This window comes from Phocoena phocoena, chromosome 6 (assembly GCF_963924675.1).
Source record: "Phocoena phocoena chromosome 6, mPhoPho1.1, whole genome shotgun sequence".
Lineage (NCBI taxonomy): Eukaryota > Metazoa > Chordata > Mammalia > Artiodactyla > Phocoenidae > Phocoena > Phocoena phocoena.
In genome coordinates, this window is record NC_089224.1 from 15,874,017 (window position 1) to 15,884,928 (window position 10,912).

General features: G+C 56.9%; 1 protein-coding gene across 1 annotated transcript in view; it reads left to right on the plus strand.

Annotated features, from left to right (window-relative positions):
- Positions 1-10,234, plus strand: part of PEBP4 (phosphatidylethanolamine binding protein 4) — a 232,461-nt gene extending 222,227 nt beyond the window's left edge. Inside the window, exon 7 of the mRNA XM_065879339.1 lies at positions 9,946-10,234. Coding sequence (XP_065735411.1) covers positions 9,946-10,097 — 152 coding nt within the window. The 3' untranslated portion in view covers positions 10,098-10,234. The remainder of the gene's footprint in view (positions 1-9,945) is intronic.
- Positions 10,235-10,912: the final 678 nt, after the last annotated feature.

A 10,912-nucleotide genomic window follows, 5' to 3' on the forward strand; every position in this document is an offset into this window, starting at 1 on the left:
CTCGTCCCGAGCCATGGGTGCTTCTCCTATATCAACAGCAGGCAGGGAAGCTGGAAACCCATCGGGCCTGAAACTCATTATTAGTCCCCGTGGATCTTCGCCCAAACTACAGTTTGTCGTGCCCGCCCATGGCCACCCCCCTTCCATCTACGTGAAAACTTAGGAACCGGACTTGACCCCGGGCAGAGTCCCTTTGGCTTCCACGCTGTTTCATTTGCTGCCAGAAATGGAGATGATAAAATTATTCTCACGGATGAAAGCTCTGGCCGGGGTTCCAGCCATACCACGTGACGCCCTCCACGCACCCCATACTAAGGGCTTTGGAGAGAACACAATCCAGGGCACAGGGAAAGCTCCCTGCCTTCAAGGGGCTTACAATCTCCTTTGGAAACACTTAAATAATGATTAAGCACTTAATTGTGTTTCTGGCTGTACGGACAACTGGAGATCACGTGGACTTAGGGACAGTCCTGTCCCTTCCCAGGATCCCTTTCCCTCCAGGATGACACACCCTCTTCAGCCAGGAAGAGTGAAAGGTATTTTACTGCAAGGTGACGATATGTTGATTTCCAGTCTCTAGCTAGTGATTTGACTTTTAAGCAAGTCAGCTAATGTCTCTGGGCCTCAGGTTCCTCTGAGGGGTTGGATCTAGATGATCTACAAATCCATATGATCCTGAGGCTACTTGGAGGAGGCCGGGCGTGGGCCAGGAAGAGAGTGAAGGAAAGAGGGAGCTCTGGGCTGGGGAAACTGCAGAGGCAAAGATAGTTTTAAAAAGTGAGAAGGAGGCCCCCTGTGATGGTTATGAAAGGAGAAAGTGGGAGAAGGCTGTGGAGGATCTCAGAAGCTCCGCACAACTGTGACTTTGGTGGGTGCCCTGGAGAGCTGCTGGAGATTGCTCGCGGGAGAAGTAACATGCAAAAGCCACTCTTTAGAGATGATGGTGCTGGAGTGGTAGGCAGGATGGGCCAGAGCGAGAGGACAGGAGGCCTCCAGAGGCCTAGAGACGTGTGGTGTGGATGAACCCAAGGGGCGACTGTCACAGCAGAAGCAGCCTATGTGCAGTGGCGGAATTCCAAAGGCCTTGGCGGTCTCTGAAGCACCTGCATGGTGCTGGGGGGTCTCCAGTTGCGCCAGGCTGGACCAGCACTCAGGAGGCCAGGATGAGGAGCCCTGAAAAGAAATGTGGACCCTGGGGCTTACTTTGACCTAGTTTTCTTTTTTTTTTTTTTTTTTTTTTGCGGTACACGGGCCTCTCACTGTTGTGGCCCCTCCTGTTGCGGAGCACAGGCTCCGGACGCGCAGGCTCAGCGGCCCTGGCTCACGGGCCCAGCCGCTCCGCGGCATGTGGGATCTTCCCGGACCGGGGCACGGACCCGTGTCCCCTGCATCGGTAGGTGGACTCTCAACCACTGCGCCACCAGGAAAGCCCTGATCTAGTTTTCTTTCCATGGAGGGAGGTGGGGAGTCCCAGGGTATGCGTGCCATAGCCAGCCTTGGTTAGGTGACTCCTGGATGAACGAGCAGGAACAACGTCCGGAGGTTGCAGGCGAGAGGTCAGTATGCAGGAGCCCAGCTAGAAGGGCACCCATGGAGGGTGGTTAGCTTCACCCAGTCCTGTGGGGTTGCCTCTCTCTCTGGGACTTAGTCGTGTATGACCAGTTTAGGATGAGAAGGGAGCATGAGATTATTCTCAATGAACTTGTATGACTGTGTTGGGGGTCGGGGTGGGGGAGGTGGAATTCCTCAGAACCGGGAACTGAAACCCTCTCCAGGATTCCTCTTTGTTCTGTGACCCCAGGATGACATACAAGGGGTCAGCAAATGGAAGATCTTGACATTCAAACTCTCACCATGTGACCTTGGACAAGCCACCTCACATCTCTGGGTCTCAATTTCTCCATCATCAAGACTAGGGGTTGGACTACTTGGTCTACCAGTGAATGACCCTGAACAGATTTGCTCCCAGCTCACCGAACTCTCCCACCTTCGAGTTCTGCCAGACGAATCAGGGTGTGACTCACCCTACCAACCCCACACGCTTTTGAGTAGAGGTCTTCGATCAGATACGGGGCCACCGGGACCGCAGCAGGGACCTTGGAAGCAGATTTGGAGCTACCTTGCTCCTAGTTTATAAAATCCTGCCTTTCAAATCCACAGCTCCTTCCTCCCCATGCCGTTTTCCCCACCACGCTTGGCATGCTTCACCAATGCCCTCTGCGTTCATTCAGATGACGCTAAGTGTCAAGTATGTGTGAGGCCCCGTTCTAGGTGCTATGGGTACAGAAATATATCCCTGCTGCCATGGATGTACCGAGTCACCTGGTGTAGCTCTGCAGATACTAGGAGCTCACAGAGAGAGTGGAGGGAGATAGTCACATAGCTTAAGCATGACCACATCCCGAATGGGGGAGAACACTGAAGCCGACAGAACCTGAACTGGTGCCCTCTGACAAGGGCTGGCCCAGTTTCACTATTTGTCCCAAAGGCGACACTTCACCTTCCCAAATTTGGAGCTGTGGCATTATCTCGGGCCTGTAATACACTGGACTTGCACCCTCGACCTCCAAGTTAACTCCCCTCCCCCACACCCAATCCCCCGACTCCCACCCTCCACACCCAAAGCCTAGAATCAGGCCTCTGGGCTCATCTGGGATTCACGATGGTTTCTCTACACATCTTCCTCACAGCAGCCTTGGATTTGTCCTCCAGACTTCCAGGTTCTAGAGGAACCAGCCGAATGCTTTGAGGGGCCATGTCTGAAGAGGGCCCACACTCACTGCGTTGGTTCACACCCTTCTGGACCACAGGCTGCCAGGATGCCCACTGACTCCTGTTTCTTCATTCACGTCAACCTGCCCACCTTCTCACTTAACAGTTGATTTGCTTCTGCCGGCCGACCCGGGGAAGAACGTTTTCCCCCTTCCCCCAAACCGGGACCGCCTTCCCACCTTCAGGACACCAGTCCGTGGCGCCTTTCAAAACTACGCCACAGGGCCACCTTCTCTTAGTCGGTGACCCTACCCTGCCATCTCCTGCTCCTCTCACAGGCTCACAAAACACCCTGTTGTACGCCCTCAGTCACCTGCTTTTCTCTCTTCTGTATTTCTTTACATTTTTCTCTTGCCTGGTTCCCGCTTCCACCATGAGACTAGAGAGATTCCTTGAGGGAAGAGCTCACCTCTATCTTTTCTCTTGTTGTTTTTTAGTATTTATTTTTATTTTTTTGGCCGTGTCGAGTGTTAGTTGTGGCACGTGGACTCTTTCATTGCGGCACGTAGGCTCTTCGTTGCGGCGCGGGGGCTTCTCTCTAGTTGTGGCACGCGGGCTCCCTGACCAGGGATCGAACCCGCGTCCCCTGCCCTGGAAGGTGGATTCTTTACCACTGGACCACCAGGGAAGTCCCCGAGCTCACCTCTGGTCTTACGTTCCCTTTTTTGCCACCTGTTTCTGGGCTCAGCCCACTGTGGACTTTATTTTTTTTTAAGATTTTTTTGATGCGGACCATTTTTAAAGTCTTTATTGAATTTGTTACAATATTGCTTCTGTTTTGTTTTCTGGTTTTTTGGCCCCGAGGCACGTGGGATCTTAGCTCCCCGACCAGGGATCGAACCTGCACCCCCTGCACTAGAAGGCGATGTCTTAACCACTGAACCGCCAGGGAAGTCCCCACTGTGGACTTTGAATCAATGAGTGTTTGTATAGGGGACACACCCACGTGTGCCCATTCAAACACACACACACACACACACACACACACATCTGCACATTCTCACACCCCACATTCACAAACACACCTCACGGTCAAGTTCCTTTAACACCTGCATAGGCAGCCGCTTCTGTGAGCACTGTGCCCGCAAATGACCATTTCAGGGTCCACACCCTCCCTGTCCCAACGCTGAGCCAGCGGGGCCGCGCACGCCCAGCCTCTCCGCCAGCCTGCCCTGCCCCTCCTGGACCTGCCCCTCGCCCGACCGTATGGGGTGGGCAGCACAGCGGCCACTGTTCCCCAGGGCAAAGGAGGAGACCGGAGCCCAGAACAGTGAGTGGCTTGGCTGACCGAGGGTCTGCAGTTAATAGCAAGTTCACTTCCTTCTGCTTTCCGGGGCAAGGCTCTTTGCAGCCATTCACCCACAATCCCTCTCCCCCAACCCCGACCACCAGACCTCTGGGCCCTGGTGTGGGGACGGAGAGGGAGCAAAGCCGTTCCGCTGCCTTGGGTGGCCTCGGCGATGCACCCACACACCCCTCCCCTGGAGGAGGGCTGTGGCCCAGAGCCGCATGGGGGCCACGAGTCCCGGGAGCTGTGGCCTGTGCCATGCCTCACCTCAGCGCCTCGCCCAGGGGGGTCACGAGCCCGCGTCACGCTCCTCAAGGGTGAGCCAGGGGAATCCCCTCCATGCCACAGCTCAATCCAGAAGCCTCTCCAAGGCCGTGAGTGAGCCCAGAACCGTGCCACAGAGCCAGGGGAGCTAACAGGCCACGCCAGGCTCCGTCCCGCCTCCATAGGCTGGCTTCGGGGACCTGCAGAGGGACTGCTCCTGGCAGAATGGGATGGGGCGGGCGGTGGGCAGAGAAGGATCCCTGGGCTCCAGACCAGGCAGCGAGAATCTGCCCCCCAGCACCACAGGCAGCTGAACTGAACAGCTTCTGGGCGAGCCACCCACCCACAGGGGTCAGAGAGGAGGGACAGGCGGAGACTTGCCATGCAGTGGGGTTGAAGTCCTTCTTGTGGCATCTAAAGGCCTGCGGGGCACCGTGGGTGATTGAGATAAGGGGCGCCGTGGGGAAATGTTTGAAAGCACGGGCCGAGGGCATGAAGGCAGCCGAGCTCCAAGCAGCGTCAACAGTAGGAGGCATCACGCGGAGGGACCGAGGCTGGGAGAAATCCACCAGGCCTGGGGGCAGTGAGGGGAGACACAGTGCAGGCCAGGCAGCGGGAAGGGGGCCCCGCTTGGAGACCAGCCCAACCCAAACGCACACAACACACACAGACACAAACACACGCAGTCCACTGCCAAACAGCCCCTCTCCCGCCCCCCATGACCTCCCATGGTGGTTCACCTGGCCAGGGCCCAGGAGCCCCCGGGGCCCAGCCCCTGAGTCACCGTGTGGGCTTGTGTCAGGCAGCCTTCTTCTGCCTCTGAAGGGCCCCACCCACCTGGCAGAGCGGGTAGGACTGGGGGCCTGGCAGCGGCCCAGATGGGGGCAGTGGTCAGACAGGCACCCTGGCTAGGAGCCGCCTGCCATCTCCACAGGCCCCAGGCAGCCCTCTTCCAGAACATGCCCCAGTCGAGCCCAACATCAACTGCCCAAATCCGTATTGAACAGATCATCGGGAAACCACAGAAAATCCCCAAATTTCACCTGCAACTCCAGCCAGCCATCACCACCACCAAATGCTGGAATTGATAACTGGGGGCTAAATGGACCGTTTTGAATCTCCGCTCTTCTCGCTCCCTTCCCCACCCCTGCCCCCAGCCACAGGGCGGAGGGAGGAGGCCTGGGTGATCCACTTACTGGATAGTTAGGAATTGCACTTCCGCTCTCCAGCTCTCCTGGGTTCTCCTCTCCAGAGGAGCCGGGGGTAACCCCTCCACCTTGGAAAATCCCCCTGGCATCCCCCACCAACCTCACTCCCACCAAAGTCAAAGTGGTCCCCTCAGCCCCAAGCCTCTCAAGCCAGCGGGATCAGCCCCTCAGCAAATATTCTCCAGAAGTAATTGGATGTGATGGAACCAGGGCTTTTCAGCTCCTGAGTGGAAGTCTCTGGATGTCATTTAATGGCACAAAAAATAAAAGGCTCGGGCCTCCCGCGCACCACCACCAGGACATCATTAATATCAGCAGAAAGGCATCAGCACTCCCATCGCCGCAGCCAGCCCCACGAAGCGCCGGACAAATTACAGACCTGAGCCGGGCGCTCAGTGCGACGCTTATTAGGCTGCTGTTCAATTTTTATCTTTTCTTCAGGGCCACTGTCCCCTGCCAGGAAGCACTTGTGTCCCTGCACAGGGGGAGGGCTGGGGGAGGGCAGGGGGAGGCCAGGGGGAGGCCAGGGAAGAGCGTGGCTGCCTTGGTTAGACACAACTCCCGGCCTGGGGTGACAGGGCGGCTCCAGGCCAGGTGCCGGGCACCGTGAGTCCCAGCAGAGGCTGAGGGGGCCCATCCGAAGGCTTAGAACCCCACCCCTTGTTCCCAGCCCACCCAAATGGGGGCCTCCCTCCCAGCGAGAGGGGGACGCTTGAGGGCCCACCGAGGACCAGATGACAAGTCAGGTGGGAGCAAGGACACGAGGGAACGCTGTCCTGTGCTGTTGGAAGTCTTAAGAGCGGGACTGCTGGAGAGACTCCAGGACCACTGCTGGGTTAGGACCTCGTCTGCCAGGGCTGCTCGCTGTGCTGCTGGCTGAGGCCACCCTGCGAAGGCCTAGCTTCTTATTAGTCCATTGTTAACTGTCCTATATTATAAACTCGTAGCGGGCAGGAGTGGCGCCTGGATAAAGCCACCCTTCCCCATGCCTGGCAGACCCCGGAAGCAGCTGTCAGTGTTGGGGGGCCTGGATCCCAGGGTCTGAGATTTCCCTCCAGCTCAGAGCTTCTGAATTCTAGCTCTGGTGCTGTCTACCCAGCTCTCCCGAATCCTGGGGTGGCTGGGGGTTGCTAGACTGGGTGTAGCATCCCCTTCTCAGTCTCTTGGATGCCTCTTAACCCTGATAGGCCCGATGGGGTTGGTCTAGCCCATGTGATGAGCCCCTCCCAAGCAGTGGTAAGCCAGCCCCACAGATCTGGGAGGCCGGGGATGAAGAGATGAACTGTTCAGGAGCTGCCCCAGGGCCATTCCTGAACATTCCAGCCTTGCAGTCCCCAGGACTCAAACTCAGAGGATGAGTCTCTATGAAGCCCCCCTCCCAGTTGTTGATGACAGGGGTCATTCACCCCCTCCCAGTGTCTCGTAGAGATCAGGCTCAGAACACCCCCTCCCCACGGCTTTAGATGAGGTGACCTAACTTTCCCTGCTCCCCGCCTCCGGGCCCAGGTCTGGAACATCTCTAACCTCTAACATCTTCCCCATCAGTACCGACCAGTAAGTGAGCAAATGGCCTCTGCGTATGGTTTAGCTGGATGGAAGCAGCACCCCCTAGGGTTGTGCAGGGACCCACCTGCACATCATATGCGGTAACCCCGCCCTGAAGAGCCCAGGCCTCTGTGTTCCAGCCACTGGCTCAGGAGACACCCTCCTCCTTCCTCCCTGTGGCCGGAGGCCTCCTGCCACAGAGGCCTTTGAAGTGTATTCACCACCCCTGCCCTCATCCCAGGAAGAGCCCATCCAGGGTGGGTCCAGGGTACAAGGGGAGTGGCCTGAGCACAGGCAGCAGTGCCGCCCTCTTCCTGCATGGCAGCAGCCCCCTGCGGCTCAGGGACCCGAGCAGTGCCATACAGGATGGGGCTTTCCACAGAAAGCGGTGACCGCAAAAGCCACAGCCTCCAAACTCCTCATCTCTCCCCACACAGCCCTGAGGGCCTGACTCACCCCTCTTCCTTCTAGAACTTGCACAGGGTCAGTTCCTCTTGCCCTCTGTGGCAGGAAACGGAGGTGCAAGGAGTCACAGCCAAGCCAGGGGAGGAGGCCGCAGAGGCTAGCAGCCAGGCGGCACTTGGGCCCCCTCTCCTGAGCGATGGGGCGGGTTTGTGGGGCTGCCCAATAAGCCCAAGGACCCCAGCGTTGTTGGAAATGGGACCCGGAAGGAACTGCAAGGCCCCCCCCCACCCCCGCGGGCACTCCTAGCTCAATCAAGAGAGCAGACTGCTGGGAGAGGGGAGCAAGGTCTCCCTGGGTGCAGGGGATTTCTTTCCGTCAACTTGCTCTGATCTCGTGATGAGTTTCAATTCCCTCCCTGCCACCAGGTTCCTTCCTGCCCTGCTCCGTGGGGAGGGCCCCCTTGTCCCCGTGCCCGCCATGCACCAGTTCACCCATGACCTTTTCCCTGGCGTGCAGGCACACACGCATATATACAAGCACGCACACATACAAGCACGCACACACGTGTGCACACACACACACACACACTTTCTCAGGGTCGTGTTACTACAATTCTTTTCCAGCCCGCTGGGTGCCCTGGGTGCAAAGGCCACAGCCAGGCGAGTACCTGCTCCCTCCTTTCTCCCTCCCTCCCTCCGTCCCATCCTAGTGGAAAATCCCCAGCATTGGGTCCTACAGCCCAGCAGCAGCCCATCCCATGCAGCCCTTCCCCCAAGAGAACTCCCGAAGCACCTATTTTCTAGGCCCTCAAAGGCCCAATTTGAATGCACAACCACATTCACAATTCCAGCCAGATAAGACCTGAGGGATACCCATAGAGGTCCTCTCCCCCATCCGTGCCCCTGAGAAGCTTCCACACCGGAACCTGGTCTGGTTTCCCAAACCCTGGGCCTCAGGCACCCTCAGCACCACCATCCCGTCTGTGCACTAGGAAGAAATATAGTCTCCCCTTGTGAGGATTAAGTGAATATGTGTGGATTTCCTAGAACTGTGCCTGGCACGTAGGAAGAACTACATCAGTGTTATTGCTATTATTATTATCACTGTTTTGTTTCTTTGGTTTAAAAATTGTCCTCTCCTTGAGACCATCTTTGAAATGCAAACAGCTGGGGGGGTGGGGGGTGGCAGGTAGAGGGGACTCGCCTTCTTCATTGCTAAAAATGGAGGTGGGTGTAGACCAAGGACCACAGGTGGGTAAAGGGGCGGCTCAGGGAGGAATCTAGGCTGCCAGCCCCTCACTTCCTGCTCTCCGTGTGTTAGAGATTACTGTTCTCCATTGGTTCAGGCTATATCAGCCACTGTCTAGCCCTACTCCAGGCAGGCTCTACCCCTAGTACTGCCTCCAGCCAGGGAAGGCTGCTAGATTTTAGGGGGAAAAAAACCCAGGGGGCGGGCAGTGATGGTGATAAATAAATAAATAAATACAGGATGTCCAATTCAATTTGCTAGTATAAGTATGGCCCAGGCAATATGTGGGACATACTTACACTAACAGAGTATTCGTTGCTCCTCTGAAATTCAAGTTGAACTGGGCAACCTGTATTTTATCTGGCAACCATCCACCGAGGGTGCCTGAGGCCCAGGGTTTGGGAAACAAGAGCATGGGAATATGCCTCTGACCACCTCCCTCAGCCTCTCCCCCTTGCCTGGGGCCTCGCTCTCCTTGCCCTGCTGCTAGGTCTGTTCACACTTGTCCCAGAAGCTGCACCTCCCCCTGTGCCCCTGTGTTCTCTCCCCCTGGGGAGGCCCCCTCTGACCTGGGCACCCAATGGACTTCCCCAGGGTCCGGGCCGGGAATGTCTCGCCCACACTCCGCTCCCCTCCGGGATCCAGGTCTTCAAGGCAGGGAGAAGCAGCCTGGCCCTATGCCCTGCCTCTCACCTCTGCCACAGCCAGGGAAGGAACCCTGTTGCACGAGGTCTCCTGGGACTCCGGGGTAGGTAGCCGGGCTTCTGGGGAGGAGATTGGAAGAACAGCATAGACGCTTCTGCCAAGCTCAGCCCCGGCAACTGGGCTGACCAGGTATGAAGAAAAGAAGCATTCAGGCCTCAGTCAGGAGAGCCTGCAGGAAAAGAGGGGTGGGTGGAGAAAATGGGCAGCCAACCTGACTGGGCATTTCCTTTCTGCGTACGAGTGAGAAGGCAGAGTTCTGCCAAATAAAGTCCTGGAGAAACCGACCAAAGGCCATCCCCGTTGTCCTCCAGGAAGCGTCCTTCCCAGACGCTGCTAACATCCAGAGACTGCCCCTGCAGCCAGGAGCCAGAGGGCACCCCTCAGACCAATGACCACGGCCGCCTCCTCCTCTCTCCGCTCCCCACAGCTGGCCTCCCTCTCAGGCCCCTTCCAGCTCTGAAGTCCACGGTTCTCTCTCACTACTTCCCTGTGGTCTGTTTGTCCTTCCAGGCTCTTGGAATATGGACAGATTTCTGAGCCGCTTCCACCTGGGCGAACCTGAAGCCAGCACCCAGTTCGTGACCCAGAATTACCAGGACACGCTACATCACCAGGCTCCGGGAGGAAGCAGTGAGCCCAAGGACAAACCTGAACCGAGATAACTGCCCACCAGACCTCAGGCTTCACGTTGCAGGTGTGTGTATGGTACTCACCACCCGTGGTCTGTGTATGGAACCCACTCCGGGTATGAAACAATTTCTCTTCCGAATAAAAAAAAAAAAAATCATCCAGGGCTTAATGGTTGGATGTTCTGTTTCCAAACCTGTCCTCCCTCTAAAACCAAGAGGAGGAAATCAATTGATGTTCAGCACTGGGGCCTGGGGCATTCCTGTAAATGCAAGTGGTGGTGGGGCGAAGTGGGGTGGGAAGGATGGACAGGCGGGCGGGGGGGATCTCTAGCCCTGAATGATCACTGAAGCACCGTGTGACCTTGAGCAAGTCACTTATCCTCTCTAAAATTCTGCTTCCTCAGGTGTGAAATTGAGGAAGAAGAGGCAGGGGGTGGTTGGTTTATCACCATGGTCCTTTCTAGCTCTGACATTCATTTAACAAACATCGTCAGCACCTGGTATGTGCCTGACCGCCTGCCAGGTGCTGGGGTGACATGTATGACCAGGGCAGGCCCAACAGGAGGCTTGCTTCTTGGAGCTTCCAGACTACTACAGGAGGGCAAACTTTATCAGATGACCACAAGCAAATTCCAGCAAATGTGGCAAGTGTTCTAAGATGTAAAGGCGACGAGGTTTGTGATGGGGGGTGGGGGGTGGTAAAGGCTCAAAAAGCCCTCTTCTTGGGCTTCCCTGGTGGCGCAGGGGTTAAGAATCCGCCTGCCAATACAGGGGACACACGTTCGAGCCCTGGTCTGGGAAGATCCCACATGCCGCGGAGCAACTAAGCCCGTGCACCACAACTACTG